The following is a 21713-nucleotide window of genomic DNA, read 5'->3' as shown; positions in this document are numbered from 1 at the left end:
TTTAAAAAACAAGAACAACTGGTATTTTAATACCTAATGTTTAAAACATGCCAGTGAACACAGATAAAATCTTGCTCTACGTTGGATACTAGACATGCAGGTTGGGAGCAGCCAAATTAGGGCTGGGTGGGAAATGCAGCAAATGCTCCTGTCCCTTTAAAACAAACCAGGGGCACCGTCAGACCTCCTAACATTATCAATGCCACAATAACCAGGTAGCAGGTAGACATGTGACACAATAAAAAATTATCATATTTCAGTTCCAAGTCTCAGAGTGGATGGTTACAAACGAGAAAATATTTTCAAACGTGGGATGAAGTGCCCCTGGAGAGAGTTTGTTTGAGCCTTTAGGGCTTGATCCTTCACGCAGTGAAGTCAGTGGTAAAATGGCACGATCAGGTAATTACTCACCAGCATGCCACAAAAGGGCAAACACACAGCCCAGTGTCCAGGGTGTAGAATTCATAGTCAGAGTGGGCTTGGAAGGGTAACCTTAGTATCCAGCATGCTAAGGGACAGCATGCAGTTATGTTGCTCCAGGAGCAGGGCAGAATCCAGATGGCGACCCTGAGGGTCACAACCTGGTTCCTGTTCAGAGCCGAAGTAAAGAGCTGCTGGGGTGTAGACACCATGCTGTCTTCCCAAAATTCATAGACCCTGCTTCAAAAGGCAGGAAGGCTTCCTCGGAATGCAGTCTCCATCCCCTTGCTGATTTGTATGTAAATAGAGTGTCCTTTGTTTTGGTTCCACTCTGCTTCATTTACACTGGAGACAGGTAGTTAGCTGCCTTCCCCCTTGCTTTTCCCTGTGTTTGGTCACCGATGTTAAAGCATAATGTCAATGAGAAGCCATAATTCCTCATATAGAGTTAAAGCAGATATTTCACAATGATTTTAATCACCAGTGTGTCACAGGCTTTCATAAAGGACCTTACCTGATACGCTTTATAATATTGTATACAAGCAGTTGATTCAATTGCTTATCATTAGGTTCAGTCCCCTATCTATGAAGATAGGGCTATTCTCCCATACTGCTAGTTCAATGACTTTGTTTACCTTTTATATAAATGTACCTTAATTGTCTCTGCCTGATGACCAGGCTGGTCAGACAAGCAAATACACACTCCTTTGTCTAAGACAAACTGTGCTTATGCTTTGCTTGCCAAACACATTATAAGGATATAATTCTAGCACCTATCCACAATTCTTTGTACAAACCTTGTATATACATCACACAAGAATATTAATGATCAGTGAGTTATTAGTATTCCAGTGATATATTACATGCCACCTTTTGGGTATATATCATGACAACAGAGTGTTAGATGTACTGAGTATGTTAGGTCTGACAAAAGTTGCTGACACAGAGTAGTGAACCACCAATGGGCCTCTGTGTCACAATGAGTGGTGGTTATTAATTATTATTATTATGACTTATTATTTCTTTTATAAGCTGAATATGTATAGGGATCATTTCCCCCACTGAAATGCAGCTACCTCTGCGGTGATGGGCCACAGCCACACAGATCATTGATACAGGGCCTGATGCCAAGCCCACTGATGTCAGAAGGAGTCTTTCTATTGACGTCATCAGGGTTTGGATCAGGCCCATAGTGCACAACAGTGAAGAGATGAGATACTGAGTTTAAGGATGCCAGGGAGAACAGGTGGTCCTTTGGTGTGACACAATCCCACACGGCAACTTGGAGCCCAATCCCAGCATCCCAGCAGTCCCAGTGAAATCAGTGGCACTCCTTGGTTGAGGAGGGTTGGGCCCTTGAATTCTAAGGTCTTCTCTAAAAGACACCAAAACAATTATCTCAGTTTATCTACTTTGGAAGGAGGCAGGAATGAGCCGACCCTGCTGGAATTGAAATCAGCAGCTCCAGAGTACTTAGAGGTTTCAAACCTGATGCTTACTCCAGTGAGCCATCCTCTGTAGCAGCTTCAGAAGGTTGTCTCTTGTAAAATGCCATGTGTCTTCAATTCCAGCTGACTTCAAAGGGAGCTGAGGGCTCTTGACACCTGCTGCTAGTCTCAGCTCCTCCTGGCATCATGCCCATATAGACATGAATTTAATTGTGTAAATATTACGCAAAGCATGTAATGTACTGCACAAAGTTAGCATGACCTGTTCTCCAAGAATTATTGCGGTATTCAGTGACCTCCTAGTGACCGCTGCTGGCACTAACACTTTCAACTGTCTTTTATCTCAAATAACATGGTAACATTTGTTGTTCTTTGTGTGATATCTTCTCTTGTCATGGCGTGGTGGCCACCGTCTTGGCTGACACACTGGGGACCTCCAGAACTAAAAGCATGCATTGCTACAGCTTGAGTTAACGAGCCCCGGCTCTGTAGCTGGGGGCTGTAACAACTCATATCCCATGTGGATCGGCACAGTGGGGGACCTGTAACACACACTTTCCATAGGCATCAGCTAAGTGAGCATATAAAACGGGTATACATAAAAGCCGCCTCTCCAGAAATCAGCATTGAAGCAAATCCCTAATGTAAGCCCCATTACACAGTCTGAGATGTCATTGCATAGCAGAGTACACATTCCTTGAGAGGTGTTGGAGATGGATGGCTACGGATGGACTAACCCTCCAGAGGCTGAGATGTTTAGTTCAGATAAGGCTGGGAAAAATGGCTGTATAGCCAAAGTGCTTCTGCCTTTGCTCAACTGTCCACCAGCCACATTCATTTCAGCGCTGCTCAAAAAGATCGGGAGGAAATACTCAGGGTTTGCCAACATCAGCTGAACAGAATCAGTAAAGAAAACTAGCACTGAGCTCCTGCAACGGTATTAGCAGCAATGGAGAGTAATAAACAAAATTCTAGGGGCAGGATCTCTAGTCCATTAAGGCCTCTCTATACCACTGTGGTGGCACAAAGGGCCAGTCAAAGCACAGAAACAAGCCCTGGGGCATACCCCTGGCACAAGCAGGTTGTAGAGTTGTGGCCCCCAGTGCAGAAAGTTTGGGGGCAAACTGAGCTGAGAGTGGCAGGGTGAGTTATGGAGGAGCTCCAGCCAAACACACTCCTCTCCAACAACTCTCTGCTTCCCAGGGCCCAGAGTGAACCTTTTAGGTTCAGAGGATCAGTTAGAGCACCCCCAAGACTGCTTTAACAAGTGCTGGGAGCCACACAAGCTCCCAAATGTCCCCAGAATACGTGGAGCACAAAGGTGGTTTAAAGGGCCTCCTGTAATTCCTGCCCTCAGCACACGGACTGAGAATGGAGGCCATTGCATGTCGGTCAGTGCCTTTCTAGAGACCATTCATTTTCCCAGGTTTATACTAACAGACTGTGAGTACTCATAGAAGTTAGACATGGAAAAACCCTGCTAGGTCATTAGACCATCTCCCTGTCACTGCAGGATAAACACAGGCTAAGATAAAATACTGTGTGTAAGCGAATACAATTATCTCCCTAAATTAACTTCATATCTAGTTTAGCATGTTATTGAGAAAATCAAGACTGGCATCTTTTAAATCTTCTTTTACAAAATAAAAAAAAAATCCATCAAAATTCATAGCTTCCTCTGCAGGGCTTCCTGCACACTAAACAACCTATGCTTTCTTTTGTTTGTCTGCCGCTTTCTTCCTCTAAACATTTCTTTTGTCTTTGCACTACCTAGTAGGATATGTTTCAATAGAACAACTGATACGGAGTTAGTACTGTATATATTTGCCTTTTATTTTGTTGGGCATCCCTACTACAAAGTTAAAATTCTAATGAGGAATAGAATGTATAACTGTGTCTTAAAACAGTTTAGATTTCACAACGCAGAACAAAGGTTTGCTACATTCTGTATACATTCATTCACTGAATATTTATCAGACAATACTCTACTAGACCTTCAGTCTGTCTGTCAAATGCAGATTTGTATGGATGCTTTATGTGTTCATCTCATAGTTTGCTTAAAGGGTTTAATAAACTTCTAGACTGTGATTTTTAAAACTGCCTAAGGGATTGGGGTGTAATTAATGTTAATAGGAATTGGCCATCTAAATCCCCCTGAGGTCGTTTTCAAAATTGCAGATTTAATTTTAAAAAATCAGCCAAAGTATTAGAGGCAAAATATGGCTAAAAGCTAATATTGCAGCAGCCGTAGCGCTGAACTCTTGTAATTCATTTTAAACAGATGGAAAAATAAAGCTGTAATTAGTTTAAGAAAGAACAGAAAACCCCGGATGCAATCATTTAAGGACTGAACTGATTTTCAATAATAAGTTAGATGTAGAAATGGGGTAGAAAGAAAATAAAAAGCCAAAGCCAGGCATTCTCAGTTCCAAGGGGATTGTGTCTGGCTTCTCCCCGCTCTGGTTCACCGTGGCTCTGCTTACAGATGTTGAAGCATATTGTCTTCATATGTGGAAATAGCCGCATTTTATGGGCCCGATCCTGCCCCTATCAAACTCAATTTCAAAGCAGCCCTTGAGTTCACTAGGAACAAGAGTGGTGCTTGTTTCGATGTGATAAACGGTCATTCGCTGTGCCGGTGTGACTCAGCTGGGAGCACCTTTGCTTCAGGGGCAGAGATAATGGGCCCGGTCTCTTTCAATAAGGAAATAGCAATTTGGGGAATAAAGGACAGACCGTCTTTAAAAACATAAAAATGACAGAGAGAGAAAATCCATTTCCAGGCCCGTGAACACCATTCCTGCGGGTCACCCACAGGCTGATTCAATGTTGTTGTAATCCACCTTTCCCACAAGACTGTGAAACCTGCCCACCTTTTATTCCTGAGTGTACCCTATGCAGGCACCCAGGGGGTCCGATCCAAAGCCCACAGAAGTTGGTGGAAGGGTGCCCAATAACTTTAATGGGCTTCAGATCAACACCATGGTGCAGAAGGTAATGTTTCCTGTTGAGTCAGTCCCCAGGGCACTGTCATCCCGTGTGCTCTGCTTTAGCGCTTGTTACTCTGCTGTGATATTAAATGAACTCTCTCAACCTCATCTATTTCTCTTGGAGAACACAACACGTTGGGGGCTCACCCAAGCTGAACTGCGACATGTAATCAACAGTCTCTGCCTCCTCTAGAAGAAATCCCTGAATGAATCAAAATGATTGTCTTTGATCCAACAGAAATTGTTTAAATATCTACTTTATCCAGCATTCCTTTTACAACCCATCTCTTTTCCCTGGTAAGCACCTAGCTCAACAAGGTGTGAGAAAAGAGAAGGGGCATTAGGTTTCTGAAAGAGAGGGGGATAAAAGGGGAGGTTTTTTACTCAATGTTTTTTAGATGAAAACTGACATGTGCCCCTGTTTGGAATTGGACCCCAGGGAGTGGCTGGAGATGGGCTGGCTTGCCACCCTATGTATTCTTGATCCAGTTCATAATAAAGTTGAAACATAAGTATTAAGGGTGACAAATACAGGGCAGGGCCTTCTCAGCTGAGATGCACAATGCCACACATCATAAATAGCACAGTAGAAAAACATTTTTTTTTTTGAGATGCTGCATATCTGGGATTTAAAATCAAACCATAAGAATATCTTAATAAGGCTAAAACCAGTGTGGGCACAAGTGTTAAACCTTGCTCCAAAAGCGTCTATTGGGGACCATTTTTAAAGCACTTGTTAGCACAGGGGTGGGCAAACATTTTGGCCCAAGAGCCACATCGGGGTGCGAAACTGTATGGAGGGCCAGGTAGGGAAGGCTGTGCCTCCCCAAACAGCCTGGCCCCCGCCCACTTCCCACCCCCTGACTGCCCCCCTCAGAACCGCCCACCCATCCAAACCCCCCCTGCTCCCTGTCATCTGACTGCCCTGCCCCCTATCCATCCCTCCCCCACCCCCAGGTAGGCCCCCCGGGACTCCCAAGCCCCATCCAACTGCTCCCTGTCCCCTGACTGCCCCCCGGGACCGCCTACCCAACTTGTTCACTGCCGCCAGCCCCTTACCATGCCTCTCAGAGCAGCAGGAGCTCGCAGCCCCGCTGCCCACGCGGCGGCATAACTACAGGGGAGGGGGGACAGCAAGGGAGGAGCCGGAGGTGAGCCTCCTGGGCCAGGAGCTCAGGGGCCGGGCAGGACGGTCCCGCGGACCAGATGCAGCCTGCGGGCCGTAGTTTGCCCACCCCTGTGTTAGCACCTGAAAACTGTGTGTGTATGTAAAAACATGCATACATACAAGTAACACCTTTTGGAGGCCCTTTACAAAACTTCTGTTTTCTTCCTGACAGCTTCTACAATGGTGTTATATAGTGTTAGTATACATGGGGGCAACATAAATACATTAGATTTAATATCAAAATGAATCGCACAGATGATACATAAATGAGCAAATCATTTATTTTCAAATGCAGTAAAAATGCTCCATTTTTTTAATTCAGAGGAGCTGTCACAAAACGTCCAGTCTGCTACACTAGAGTGTTGTAGAATCCAGACACTTTGCTACAGAATTTCGGTCCATCTTGTTATGAGCCTTTAGGACACCTGTTGTCTAATTCTCTCTCTGCTCTGTGAAGGGCAGACCACAATACAGCTGGTCCTGGACAGCTGCTGCTGGCTGAATGCTACCATACAGAATAACTGGGAAACTTGAAGGAGCATAGCAGTAACTGTGATTCATGCTTTAGTGAATTTTGCTAAGTAAAGGAAAAGGCACAGCTGAGGGAAATAGCCCCAGCTCTACAGGAGAAAGCAAGTCTGGCTGATGTGTGTTGCTTTTCACTCACAGAAATATCTGCAAAAAGAAAAGGAGTACTTGTGGCACCTTAGAGATGAACAAATTTATTTGAGCATAAGCTTTCGTGAGCTACATCCAATGAAGTGAGCGGTAGCTCACAAAAGCTTATGCTCAAATAAATTTGTTAGTCTCTAAGGTGCCACAAGTACTCCTTTTCTTTTTGCGAAAACAGACTAACACGGCTACTACTCTGAAACCAGAAATATCTGTGTTTACTGGATTTTTTTTTTAACTCTTACCACAGCAGGAGTTGAAGATGGGGTCTCAGTCCGCCTATGAATTCCCTGGGAGTTATCAGTGTCACTCTGAACTTTGCAACTATTCAAACGTCCTTTTCTTGTGTGTGCTGCAGGATGGCTGAGAGGAACTGACACCTGTTGCCTCCCACTGTGAAGAAATGACTTCACACCCTCTTCAAGATTTTGAAGATGGTTTTAAAAAGACGCTAGAGTGCCCCACTTCTCCCTCACCTTGTCTCATTTGAGGTCTGCGCCTGCAGCAACCAAAGTAAATGGCAAAGCTCCTATGGTCAGGATCCAGTAAGGCAGGATCAGGCCCTCATTGGATTTATTAATTTTGTTATTTCTTTAGATTTAAATCACAAAGCTCTAGGTGCCCTAAGAGTTCATTAGAGCTACAATTGCAAACAGTGACCACACAGCAGCCAAAAAATAATCACATCAAAATAATGAATTCATTCAGCCGAAAGAGCAATAACAGATCCTCTAGCTTTCTCTCAGGAACATACACCCTACCTTTCTCAAAAACCTTATCAAAATTAATGGCTTTTGCAGCATCCGTGAAAGGTCTTCAGATGCCCCAGGGGAATACAGCTAGCCTCTGCAAATGTACCCCTCTTCCAGCCTCAGTGCATCGTGTAGCTGTACTTTTAATTAAGAAAATCACATGCCTCCAACCAACGCACATCATCTCCTCTGAGCCTTGATGCCAGCTCATAGTCAAGAGTGGGAGTGGGGTGGGGGTGGGAGGCGATCGGCATTCACGTCATTCTCCCCGTCAGTACCTGTCCTGGGCTGGGGAAGCGAATGATCAAAATTCGGTGATGAATCCTGGTCATGTGCCACCTGAGGCCCGTTGCGCATACACTGAGAAGATACTTGAGGGCCAACTTATCACCAGCTCAAGCCATAGGCATCGACTCCATGGGTGCTCCAGGGCTCAGCCCGCGCCACTTCCCGCAGCCCCCATTGGCCTAGAACAGTGAACCACGACCACTGGGAGCTGCGATCGGCCAAACCTGTGGACGCGGCAGGTAAGCAAACCGGCCCGGCCCGCCAGGGGCTTTCTCTGAGCAAGCAGCGCCCCTACTTTGGGAACCACTGCTCTAGGAGGAACATGGCTGCTGCTGTGCCCCCTCATAAGGCACATCATATTCCCCTCTGTGCACCAGCCCTGTTGGTGAAGAGGAAAGTGTTGGGGACAAGTCCCCACTCTTTGGGGGCACTGTTCACACCCAGGGAAAAGGGGTGCCTCCCTGAATACAGAGGCTGCAGACTGCAGTTGGCTGTTATATAGGCCTCAAAGGAATCTTTCCTGTCTACCATCCCCATAGGAGCCCACATAAAGGCCAGGAACAATTTGGCCCTTACCATCTGTAAAGCACATTTGGGATGAAAAGCAATATGATGGCTATATTTAGCTCTGATTTTTCTCCATGGCTGTTATTTTATGCTGTTTTGACTGAGGTTTCCTGCTGGGATTCTGCCAGACACCTATCATTTCTTACAGCGCTGGAAATATGCATTGTAAGAAAAGAATCTTTCCCTTGATTTCCTGATTTTAAAATAATCTAGATTAACAAAGGCACCCACCAACTGGGCTTTATCGTCCACGATTCGTTAATGTTGCATGTTATTTTCCATTGTGTCTTGGCTAAAACCTCGAAAGGAAAAGAAGCTCTTTCCCTGCTCACTTTTTAAAATTATTAATCATGTTTATTATGCTAGTGACTAGAGCATAACCAACATTGGGGTCCCATTGTGACAGGCACTGCCCCGACACAGAGTAGGAATCAGTCCCTGCCCTGAAGAGCTTACAATCTAAATAGGCAGGACAGACACTGGGGGGGAGAGGGGGAAGAACACACAAGCAGAGTGAACTGAGGGATGATGGGAAATGTCATGTACCATGGTTCGGGAGGCTGGGGATTAGTAGATGGAAAGACAAAGGAAGGGAGGGAAGCATTGAAGAGAGGGAGGTGGCAGGGCCAAGGCAGGAAGAAAGGATAAGAGAGGCAGGTGTGGAATGAGGCTGAGGTGAGGAGACTGGGAAGGAGGAGGGTTGGAACGCACAGCAGAGGGGAGACAATTTCCAGTCAATCATCAGCATCCATCAGTCCCTGCTACAGCTGCTTCTGCAGCTGCTCTACCAGCTTCCGCCTCTGACTTTTGGGTCTCATCTGATGAGGTTCCTCAAAAAGGTGTATGGAGGGCACCCAGCACGTGACAGGATCAGGCCCTCTGAATTATCCCTCAGCAGTTGGTGGGGAAAGATTATCATTGGTCATTACAGAGGTTATCTCCTAGGTGTGGATTGCAATGTGATTCTTATTCCACTCCAAAGCCGTCTGAGGATTTGAGGCTGGGAGGAGTACTGGAGAGAATTGCTGGCACCAGGGAGGGGAGGAGAAGCTACTGTGAAAGTCTCAATGCCTGGAGAGGGTGATGTTTGGAAGTGGTTAAATTGTGTTGAATCAATTGCTCAGAACATTTAAAGGTAGGTGCCTCCATCACCGCCATGTCATGACTGCAGAGCCTAATGATTCACATTTAGCCTGAGTTTAAAATGAATGAGAGTTGAGCATTTAAATCCATAAGGTATCTTCGAAAAAAACCTCAGACATAAGCTGTATTTCTGACAGAACTGTAGATAGCCCAGATACAACTGCAACAACATCTGAGCCATAGCTCTTGTGGGCCTGATGCTACTCTGGATGAGTCAATGGGTTTCCCCATTGGCTTCCATTGGAGCCATCTCAGCTCCTACAGGAGAGAATGTTGGTTCAATGAGGAAATACCCTCAAGAACTCCAGCAGTCCCAACCACTTTGGTTTCCTGGTCCCTCCTGCAGCTTTATCTATTCACTCTGTGAGAGCCTATTGTTCAATATATAAAAGTTGCTCAGTTAACAGCTACACTTATCAGAGTGGTAGCCGTGTTAGTCTGTATCAGCAAAAAAACCCGAGGAGTACTTGTGGCACCTTAGAGACTAACAAATTTATTTAGGCATAAGCTTTCGGGTGTCACAAGCTACACTTATGTTAGCCTTGTTTATAGGTTAGACTCACTAGAATGATCATGGTTCTCTGACTACAACCAAATGAATCAAAACTGAGCCGGTTAACCTTAGAACTTTATTAGAGCAGCTGCAGCATCTTGCAGACAAACCAACTCCACTTTGGAAGACTCTTCAAAGCAGCAGGAGAACTAACTGTGCTAGACCAAAGGAATTAGTCACTGCTGCATCCTCCTGGCATGAAGGAGTTTCTCTGTTTATTTTTCCTGTCATATGCTTGAAACAAGTTTTAGGAACAAAGAACGTTTTTGGGGACTGATAGGAAACGTGTCATTTTCAGCACTTGTGCAGTCAACACGGACTGACTGACTAACAGCCATAACTCTGAGCCTCATAAAACAAAATACCAAGCTACCAAGGTCCTGGGTTGATGTCAAGAAATAATTTCAGACATGTGATAAAGGGCTTGATCCAAACCCCATCAAAGTCAATTGAAAGACTCCCATTGATTTCAGTGGGATTTGGATCAGGTCTAAATGGAAGCATTTTTAACTGACTTGGGGAACACAGTCAGGGCTACTGGTGGAATCTGAATTGCAATTTTCATGAATTTCAGGAAGGTCTGATTGCTTTATTTTGGAAAACTTCCAAGGACATGATTCTAGTCCCACTTACCAGTGTAAATCAGGAGTAATTCAGTTAAAGTGAGGGGACACCTAGGCCCTAAAATGCTATTAAACTTGTTTTTAAAGTACTTTGTAGCCTTAATTGTGTCTCTTGATGGAAATTTTTTTGGTTTGTCTGGGAATTGTCCCTAGATCACCGTATAATGAAATGCATTCTGATTGTAGAGAGCCCCCGGCTTTTCACACATACTTTCTTTCTCATCAGTAGAGATGTTGCTAGAGAGATTCTAAACTCCACGTTAGGATTTCCCTTTTAGCTAGAGGCATTTTCTTGAATATCAGACAAATGTAATATACTGTTGTCGCATTCTGGGTGCGATCCAGACCAGTGAGGGGTTGTGTCACTGCCTGCCCCGTGACTCTGGGTGCCTTAAATGTTCTGCTGCTGTGGCTCACAGCCTGGATGCTGACAGCCAGAAAATAAGTGAGCACTGAGTGCTTGTGTGTTTAGCAGCTCTGACTCAGTGCTCTTATTCCTGCAGCCTGCTTGTTACACCCCAGCCCCACTCTGGTATCTACCAGCAATGGTTACTACTAGCCAAGTGACTCCAATAAAACCCCAAACCCAGAGTTCCCCCAAACTGTGTGCTCTGCAATGTCCAGCCCATTCTTGAGCCATTCAGAGGAATAATAAGGTTTGTTTGCTTTTTAAAGAGTCAGTACCCAGCAGCTTGCCTCATTAACTGGATTAATAATCGCTTCAATTCAAATACAGCACTGGATTAGTTTCAATTAAAACAAAGCAAGTTTATTAACAACAGGACATAGGTTAAGTGATGCCAAGTAAAAGAAATAAAGGTTGAGGTGGTTACAAGCAAATAAAAGTGAAGAACATGCATCAAAATCTAAAACTTAATCTAGCAAGGTACAGCCTTTATTTACGATGGTTTCTCTCACCAATCACTCTTTGTCCAGCCTGGCTGACTGTGTCTCAATTAGGACCTTCCACAGAAGTACAGGGTGCTGGTTCCCCTTGTCTTCCAAGGTGAAGGATAACTTGGGGTTCTTTGTCTCTCTCTTGTATAGTTCAGTGAACCTTTGAAATAAATTCTTCTGAAGGTTCCCACCCAAAATAAACGTCATTCCAGCTATGAGGAAGGAGACATGGAGTCTGATGGGGAAGGAAGTTCTGTGCTGGTTTCTTTCCATGCTGGTGTTTGCTAAAATGTAAATTGATCTGTTCCTGCCCTCTAGATGCAAATAAATGGCCACTTGCCATGTGATTGCTAATTGACTCTGATGACACCTGGCTGGAGGCATAGGCTTGTCCTTTGTCTAGGAGAAACCTGTTTCCCCACTCCCCAGACTTGTCTGATAAACATGTTTTAGTTCCACATTTCCTTCCTTCCTTCCTTTGTATGGTCCCTTGGGCATTTACTGTACATACACCATGCAAGAATATTAATGATCAGTGTGATTAGTTTTCCAATGATCCAATACCAATGAGCCTCAGGATGCTGTTAGGGTTACACCCATAGAATTCCCTCAGTCAATCAGTGGATCTGGAATAAAAATTTTATTCCTGCTACAATAACATATTGAAAGATCACATCTTAAAATGGACTTCTGTGCTCATCAGAAAGAGACTCTACCTATGCCACTGCATTCATGTCACAAGGTTTCCAGCAGAACTGTCACCGTTTCTACTTTGACAAATCTAATCGAGTGTGTGGTGACTGGTGTATTGCAAACTCCTGCTGAAAAGGTGTCCCTCAGGAATAAAACATTACCATTGATAGATACACCTGATTATTGATTTTATCAGTAGTATTATTATGCATTATTTGGATTGTGGTCATGCACCAGGACCCCTAGGTGCTGTCCAACCAGAACAAAAAGATGGGTCCTGCCCCAAAGAGCTAAATCATCCTTAGAAATCATTTGATGATCAGTAACACAATGGGACTCCTGATAATTCAATGGCTTTATACACGTGGAACACAGGTATGTGCTATGAACTACTGAGGTCGTGGTATTCCTTATTCTATGTGCCACTGGATGAAAAAAGTGCTATGGTTATTTCTGTTAGATAAAATATAAATACAGTCAACATGGAGACAGATTTTGCTTGATGTAGAGTCTGAACTAGACAATGTGAGGCGTCCGTTACTGCCTTCTCATGCATTAGACCTCTTTTCTTCTATTTATACCCCACTCCTCCCCCATGGGTTGTAACCAATTTCCGTTATTTCCATTACCCTTGTTCTACCATAAAAGATAAAAGCCACGGTTATCCCTCTGGGGCTGTTAATAGCACAATGGCACATAGGATCATTCTGGTGCTTTTAAACGAAAACAGTGTTAAACGTGCACAAAAACTGATCGCTTTTTTATTTCCAGTAAAAAAATAATGGAAATGTTTGTACCTTGCAGGTGCTGTTGTGATTGCCTTCGTGGTCTGCTGGCTTCCTTATCACGTTCGGCGTCTCATGTTTTGCTATGTTCCAGCAGATCACTGGACAGAGTGAGTCATTATTTTGAAGTAGAATGCAATTGTACCATGCCACTGCAGAGGTCTAGGGGCCAGACTGTGCTCCCCTTACTTCACCTGAGTACCATGTTATTCAACTACTAGCACCTTTGGGGTCAGTAGTGGGTATGGTGATATTTAATAAGGAGATCCGAATCTGGCCCTGAAGTTTTACAGGGAAAATAAGAACTTAAGAAGGTCTCAAAATTGTCTTCAGCTTGATTTTTTTATTACAGGTTTTAACAGCTGGATCCCAAAGATGTATGTGCTGGGAAATGTTAGCTTGCATTCAAATAGCATCCGATTATCTCATGTTGGCAATCACAAAATTACCACCTGTTACTAGTACAGTGACCAGTTTTCACCTCTGCCAGTCCCTAAGAAATCCGTGGTTGGATCATTTTTTAACCATCCTAAGTGGATTGTTGGTATGCATCTAAGACCCAGAGACATTAGGTGTAAGGTGGAGCAGCTCATGTCGAAACAAAATTTAGTTCTAAAAAGCTACATTTTCCAGGTGATAGGAGAGAATCCACAGACAGAAAAATAGCTGCATCATTTCAACATACAAATGCATCTTGGTTTTAGAAAAGGTACCAACCTGATCTCTTTCTTTGAGAAGATAACCAATTTTCTAAATAAAGGAAATGCAGTAGATCTAATCTACCTGGATTTCAGTAAAGCATGACACAGTTCCACATGGAAATTATTAGTTAAATTGGAGAAGATGGGGATTAATATGACAATTGAAAGGTGAGTAAGGAACTGGTTAAAGGGGAGACTACAATGGGTCATGCTGAAAGGTAAAATGTTGGGCTGGAGGGAGGTTACTGGTGGAATTCCTCAAGGAATCGTCTTGGGACCAATCTTATTTAATATTTCCATTAATGAGGTTGGTGCAAAAAAGTGGGAGTATGCGAATAAAATTTGCAGATAACACAAAATTGCAAGGTATTGCAATACGGAGGAGGACTGGAATATCATACAAGTAAATTTGGATGACCTTGGAAACTGAAGTAATAGAAGTGGGCTGAAATTTAACAGTGCAAAATTCAAGGTCATGTACTTAGGGACTAACAACAAGAATTTGGAAGCCACAGAGGAGAGGAAAGACCTGAGTGTATTGGTCAATCACAGCATAACTATGAGCTGACAATGCAATGCAGCTGCGAAAAAGGCTAATGCTATCTTAGGATGCATCACGTAAGGTAGTTCCAGTAGAGATAAGGAAGCGTTATTACCATTATACAAGGAGAAACCTCATCTGGAATACTTCGTGCAATTCTGGTTTTCCATGTTTAAGAAAGATGAACTGAAACTGCAGTAGGTGCAGAGAAGGACTACTAAAGATGATTAGAGGAATAGAAAACTTACCTTATGAGAGGAGACTCAATGAGCTTGGCTTGTTAGGCCTAACAAAATGAAGGCTATGGGAAGATAGGATAGCTCTCTATAAATACCTCAGAGGGATAAACACCCAGAAGGGAGAATAGTTATTTAAGGGCCAATGTTGGCACAAGAACAAATGGATATAATTAGCCATCAATAAATTTAGGCTTGACATTAGACAAAGGCTTCTAACCATCAGAGGAGTAAAATTCTGTAACAGCCTTCCAAGAGAAGTAAAGGGCGCAAAAAACATTACTTGTTTTAAGACTAAGCTTGATAAGTTTATGGAGGGAATATTTTGATGAGATGGGTCACAGGCCATTGTAGGCAATCTGTGACTGCTATTAGCAAATATTAGCAAATAGCTGGAGATGGGACACTAGAGGGGAGGGTTCTGAGTTACTATAGAGAATTATTTCCCAGGTGTTCGGCTGCTGGGTCTTGCCCACATGCTCAGGGTCTAACTTATTGCCATATTTGGTGTTGGGAAGGTAATTTCCCCCAGGTCAGATTGGAAGAAATCGTAGGGGTGTTTCACCTTCCTCTGCAGCGTGGGGCATGAATCATTTGCTGGTTTTAATGAGTGTAAGCGGTGGATTCTCTGTAACTTGAAGTCTTTAAATCATTATTTGAGGACTTTGGTAACTTAGCGAAAGGTTATAGGCCTACTCCAGGAGTGGGTGGGTGAGGTTCTGTGGCCTGCAGTGTGCAGGAGGTCAGACTAGATGATCAAGATGGTCCCCGCTAGCCTTAAAGTCTATGAGAAGAGTGGAGTAGGTTAATTGCTAAGTTTAGCAGTGAAAGGCCAGAATTAACATATAGGAATCATCATCCATTTGCAGGGGCCAATGGCCTGATTTTCAGACAGTTTAGGTGGGCAATTATGCTTGTAATTGCACACCTAGTTTATATGCACATGTATTGACATTGCTCACATAAAAGATGACAATAGCACATGCAAATACATCCTATTAGCTATATGCTCATGCAGTTATCCAATTTTTTCCATAGTCATGGCAACTGCATGTACAGAACAGGTACATAATAGAGCATACGTTTTGCACATGCAATTGTGCAGCTAAACTTTTTGAAAATCTAGCCCCAGATTCCTTGAGGTGAAGATGACAGGAGATGTGTTCAGCGAAGGATCTTAACCATTACTCAGGTAGTTCTTTTACAATATTACATCCTCCTTCTCTGAAAAGAGTTTTGTTTCCCGCAGTGAATAGAAGAGGAGGGGAGCGGAGGACACTTCTGCAATGCTAAAATGCAGCTAAACTAAGAGATTATTAAAATTTCATAAATTCCAAGCACAAGAAACAGTGATTTCCAGTAGAGCAGTCCACCAAAACAAATTGTATATCCTGCCATGGTAACAACCGGATTTTAGATTTAATAGAGAAAACAGACTCGTAGGCATGCTTTGGAGCAAACTGTTATTTCTTGTTTACTTTACTATAAGAAAAGCACTTAAAGCAGCAAGCAGTTATGTAACAATAACATTTGCTCCGAGCAAAAGGCATAGACAACTTTGTCTGCAGTTAACATAGATTGATGTGTTCCATTTGCAGTTTAATATTTTTTAAAAGAGATGATTAATTTTAAGGAGTCCTGCAATTACAGATATATTATGAATGGTGAGCTACCAATATTGCTGATTAATTAATTGCTTATGGTGGTTTGACATAAGTTCATTCACAAATATGCCCATGTCTGAACAAGAGAAATCTTGTTCTTTTGAATTAATACCTCATAGCTACAGACCAACGATGTATTTGTAATGATTGGAACAGGCCACCAATTCTTACCACACAGGGTTTAAGGTCTGTGTTTTGGGGTTGCTAAAACATCACAGGTCTATCTGTGGTCAGGCAGAAGAGCACAAGGTCTGATTTTCAAGGATGCCGAGCATCTGTACCGTCCATTAAGATCAGTGGAGCTCTCTGTACCTCTGCAAATGAATACCCTACTACCTAGACTACACCTACACTATGAGCTAGGGGTTTGGTTCCCCTGCTCATGCTACCTCGCTGAGAGCTAGCATGAGTATAAATAGCAGCACAGCTGCGGTGGCCCTGGTTGTGACAGCAGAGGCTCGACTGAGCTGTGCTGAGTACAAACCCTTCTGAACCTGGGAGGTATGTGCTCGCTCCGCTGAGCTACACAGCTATTTACACCCACCCTAGATCTCACTGAGCTTGTGCAAACGTGTACATGAGCAAGGGGCTCACCCCCCTCGCTCGTAGTGTGACGTAGCCATTTATGCCTATGAATTCTACCTGCTCACACCTAGTAATCCGGGGATTTTAGTCCAGTGGCTGGAGCCTTCCTACTGAAAATGCTGTCTCTCATCAGCTTATTCCCCTGCTCCACAAGAATCACTCCACTCTGTCAGAACACACCACCCAGCATTCTTCTAACCTGGCTTGCACCCTGGTGGCATCCTCCCAGCACGATAATTGTGCCTTTAATTCAGATGATCTTGCTATTCAGTTTATTGTGGGAATGATCAAATGGTGCTTGTCTAAATACATCCATCCTTTTTCCTGTAGCAGCCTGAAACCAGCTCTAAAGAGGAACCTATCTGAGATGAACCAGGGTCCTTTTTCAGTTAATGTTTATGGAAACAAAAACAAAGCAGAGACTCTCACTTCATATTAAATTGCTGTTTATAACTGGTTAATAAATGATAAATGATAAGCAAATTATAGACATGAGTAGTATTTGTTATAGAGGGTTATAAGCAACGTATTGTCCTGCTGGACTCTATGGCAATCTATAACCATTGATTATCCATTTGTTAAAACATCTATTCATCATTTATTAATCTCTTTATAAAGGGAATCAATATGAAGTATGATCCTGGACAGGATTCATGATTTTAGAGACCAAGATTTCCCCAGAAGAGACTTGGTTGTGGGTACCTGCCTTGAGACAGTCCTTTTACGATGTCTCAGGTTGGGCAGTCAAAAATTAAGGCACCTAAAATCACTAGTCACTTGAAAATTGTGGCCTTAGTGAAGAGGAACCTGTGAAGATTTTCTGTGTGCATGAGTCAGAAATCTTGTATATTTCTGTAGGAATAAACCACAGTAAAGAAACTATTAAAGTGTGTTAAGAGGACTGAATAGACCAAAGTTAACATTTGTTGATCTTTAGAAAGGAACTGCTTGAAAGGATACTTACTTTCACAGTACTTCCTGTGGCCAGAACAAAGGGCACCAGCATTGCAAGCTACTCGAATTTCACATTTTCTTTATAATTATTAACACCATCAGGAACTAAGTGACAAGCTCTTTCAGTCTGGAAGATGTGCACGTTCCCAAACAAGTGCACCTCTGGCTGCCTTCAGCTGCCACCATATCCTAGCACTTTGTAGCCATTAAATCAGAGACACTGACGTGGGTTCTGCAATAGACTGTGGTTTTCTCTGGAGGTCTGTGTGTCGTAACCCTTAAAAACCTTTTGCACAGAGCAAAACCCTATAATCAGGATTCATGCTATCATGTTGACAGCCTTAGAATGGTGCACAACCTCTCATGCCACTAAAAATAACTGTCCTGATTTTACAAAGTTTGGCATATACCTATGACAACTCTCATAAGTAATTAGAGAAGGCAGTTGCAGTATCTTATACACAGTTCTTCAGTCTGTAGACATTCCCGTGCCTTCTAGCCTTGCAGTGTTTGCATATCACACTAAAACCACCTGTTTATTATCAAGCTGATGAGTTCCTGGCCATAGTCTGGTTCCTACATACCTATAAGCAATGGAAGTTTTGCAGTTGACTAAAATGGGAACAGGATGGAACTCCTGTATGGGTTATAGTTAGACCTGGTTGAAAAACAGGTCGACAATTTCACTAAGAAGTTTGCTGAGGTAATCTCTTTTAACATACCGTCTGTTGGTGAAAGTGACAAGCTTTCAAGCTGCACAGAGCTCATCTTCAGGTCTGTGCAGCTGGAAAGCTTGTCTCTTCCACCAACAGAAGTTACTCCCTCAAAAGATATTACCTTGTCTTTCCTACTCAGGGACTGAAAAGTGGGGGTTTGGTCAATGAAATTTTTCAAGAATGATTTTGAAAATAATTTGTTAAAAAAAGTCTGTGAGGATATTGACGAGAAATGCTGAGGAAAAATTTTTAAAAAATTCAATGTCAATTTTTCAGCAAAAAGTTTCATTTTCAGAAAAAGGCCATAAAAAAAATGAAAAACAAATTGTGCAAAAAATATTGACCAACACTAGATATGTTATCACAGTGATACAAGCTCCTCATCAGATAGCAAAGTTGTTCCCAAGAACCACATCCAAAGTCCATTGAAGTCAATAGGAATAATTCTGTTGACGTCAATGAGCTTTGAATCAGGCCCCTTATGTAGAACTTTGTTTTAACAGAGGTGGAGAGAAAACACTAAATATTTTCCGCAAACATTTTTTGAAAGAAACAAAACTCTCCCCTCCTCCTCCCGTCCCACCCCCAAAAAAACACTCATGGAAATTTTCTAGCTTTTCAGTGAAAAACTAAAAATGTTCTGGTTTTCAAAATCTGAAAACAACCAAAAACTGAATATTTTCCAGTAGTTGAAAACTGAAAACAAGCAAAAAGCAAACATTTCTTCAGTTTTGAAAGCTGAAAGATTTGGAGCCTTTCACTGAAAATCTGGAAATCTTCTAATGACACACAAAAATGTTTGTTTCCAAAAAAGGCCATTTTTCATTGAAAAAACACTTGGGACTGAAAAATTTCAACCAGCTCTATTTTGTAACCCTCAAACTCTATTTTGTATCTTTCATGTCCAGAATTCACTGAAAAATCCTGTTATTGTCAACCATAAAATGGATATCTCCTCAAAATATATATTCATTCTACCACAGAGACTGATTCAATGCATCGATGCAGTTCTCACTGGCTTGAGAGAGGAGGTGACAGCATATATTATGATGTCTCAGCTCTGCCATAGATACTGCAGTGTAGACAACCCCACTTAAGCAGCCTTTGTAGTAAACATGCATATATTTGTGCATCATGTAGGGCAACGTTTCAGTCTAGCCTTTTTAATTTCAGGTGTGTCTATAGACAAGGCAAATCGTGGTGGGATATAAAAATCACATGCTTCAAGGTTTAAAACAATTTCTAAGTATTAGGGGATTAGGTTGAGATGTTTGTGAGGGGGTGATTATCCCACATCTATCTACTGTTAGGGTTTTTGAGGGGTTTTAACGTTCCTCTGAAGTATTTGGTGCTGGCCACTCTTGGACTAGATGGCCCACAGGTGATATCCAGTATGGTAATCCCCATCCGCTGAAAATCTGGCTTCCATTTTCTCCAACCCTGCAATTGTAAGTTATTCATACTCTCCTCCCCCACTCAAATTTCCTCTCTTCTTGTTCTGTTCCATCAGGTTCCTTTATAACTTCTACCACTATTTCTACATGTTGACAAATGTCCTCTTCTACGTCAGTTCTGCCATCAATCCCATCCTCTACAACCTGGTGTCTGCAAACTTCCGCCAGATCTTCCTCTCCACGCTCATATTCCTGTGCCTGCCGTGGAGGAAGAAGAAAAAGAGACCCAGCTTCACCAGGAAGTCCAACAGCATTTCTAGCAACCATACGTTTTCCAGCCAAGTCACTAGGGAAACAACATACTGAGACCCGAATGAAGTCAAAGGAAGGGAGAATGTGTTTCACCATGGATTTAGGACATGAGAGAGACCTCTGTGACCTTAACGCATGGTCTCTAAATTCACCGTAACACGAATGTGTTTAGCAGTCTCATTTTTGTTGGAACAAATAGGCTTCATTCTGCCAGTAACTTTGGGGTTATTTTAAAGCATCAGCCTTGCCTCTTGTGAATAATGTCTACGCGTTCTGTAACTTCGGTACGGCATAGATTCAGAAGCAGTGTTACCTGGGAAGCCATAGCACTTCTTCAGCCTATAAATGTCAAGCTTAGGCAACTCATATTGTGCTTCATCCTTTTCTCCGTGCAGAGATGCCATGCTAAAGTTGAAGAGCTCAACATCATTTCTCTTGGTGGCACTGAGCTGAGACGTTAATGAGGAGCAAGGCAGTTTTGAGTGAAAAGGGATATTTTTTGAGGGGGGGAGTAGTAATCCAAGAGGTGATAAAAGAAAGAGGAATGAAAATAATGGAATCAGTAGGGAATATAGCACTCAGGGAGCAAGGTGGCTATTTATAGAACTCATTCTGAATTCTGATTAATTAGACCAGGGTGTCCAGGAGACCCAATTTAGTGTCCCTATATTAAATAACAAAATAACAATAATGCCTTACCTAGATTAGGATGGCACCTTGGAAAACACCGTTCAGTGCTCTTAGGGGACAAGGATCATCTTTTTGTTAGGTGTGTGTATAATGCCCAGCACAATGGGGCCTCGATACCTATTGAGTCCTTTCAGCAAGGTCATCACACAAATACGTAAAATAATAAATAGTAATAATAATAATAATGACAAAGGCTAGAATGCTAAAATCGAGGAAAATCTTATTGTTAAAAACAAATAAGAGGGCAATCTTACATTTGCTTCATAGCCAAATCCCATTTTTACCACTGAAAAAAGGTAAAAAGTTAGTTGAGCCATATCAAGAGGTGAGCAAATGCCTGGACCATGATGAGTGAGGGCTGCTAATGGATGAAGGAGAGGCATAGAGCAACCTGCATGAATTCTGCAGGCCACAGATAATTGATTGATTTCTTAGCCACTGTTATTCCAGTTTTTCCTCAATTTGCAGCTGTTTTATTAGAGAGGTTGCTGATATCCCAAAGGGCAAGCTCAAGTCCAAGGTACAAGGGCCACAAAAGACTCTAGTGCAATTTGCTTATTCTGTGACTGAATGATCTGTATTTCCTGTCATTTTTTAACTGGTGTCTTTACCAATCTCTAGCCGCAGATAACACAACTGAAGAATTAACAGAAAACAAGATGATTTAAATTCAGGATTCCCATTTCCAAAACCAGACTAGAGGGGCAGAAGAGAGAATGGTTGGGTCTGAAAAGGCCAGTGTAATAGGATGGTTTGCCTCTTAAGGGCTGGAGCTAGCCAACCCAGATTACAGAATGAGCCACTCCTGGGAGAGATTAGGGTGACTGCCCTATAAAGAGCAGCAAGAGGGCAAAATGAAGTAGAAAGAGGAGTAGGAGTGGAGGGAATGGCAGTGAGTAAAAGGTTTCTGCAAGGAAGACT

The 21713-nt window shown here is 42.7% G+C and overlaps 1 protein-coding gene across 1 annotated transcript in view; it reads left to right on the top strand.

The window, feature by feature from the left end:
- Positions 1–21123, top strand: part of NTSR1 (neurotensin receptor 1) — a 100210-nt gene extending 79087 nt beyond the window's left edge. Inside the window, exons 3-4 of the mRNA XM_007059870.3 lie at positions 13019–13109; positions 19907–21123. Coding sequence (XP_007059932.2) covers positions 13019–13109; positions 19907–20156 — 341 coding nt within the window. The 3' untranslated portion in view covers positions 20157–21123. The remainder of the gene's footprint in view (positions 1–13018; positions 13110–19906) is intronic.
- Positions 21124–21713: the final 590 nt, after the last annotated feature.

The sequence above is a fragment of the Chelonia mydas genome, chromosome 13, assembly GCF_015237465.2.
Source record: "Chelonia mydas isolate rCheMyd1 chromosome 13, rCheMyd1.pri.v2, whole genome shotgun sequence".
Classification (NCBI taxonomy): Eukaryota; Metazoa; Chordata; order Testudines; family Cheloniidae; genus Chelonia; species Chelonia mydas.
This window is presented reverse-complemented; position numbering and strand designations above follow the sequence as displayed.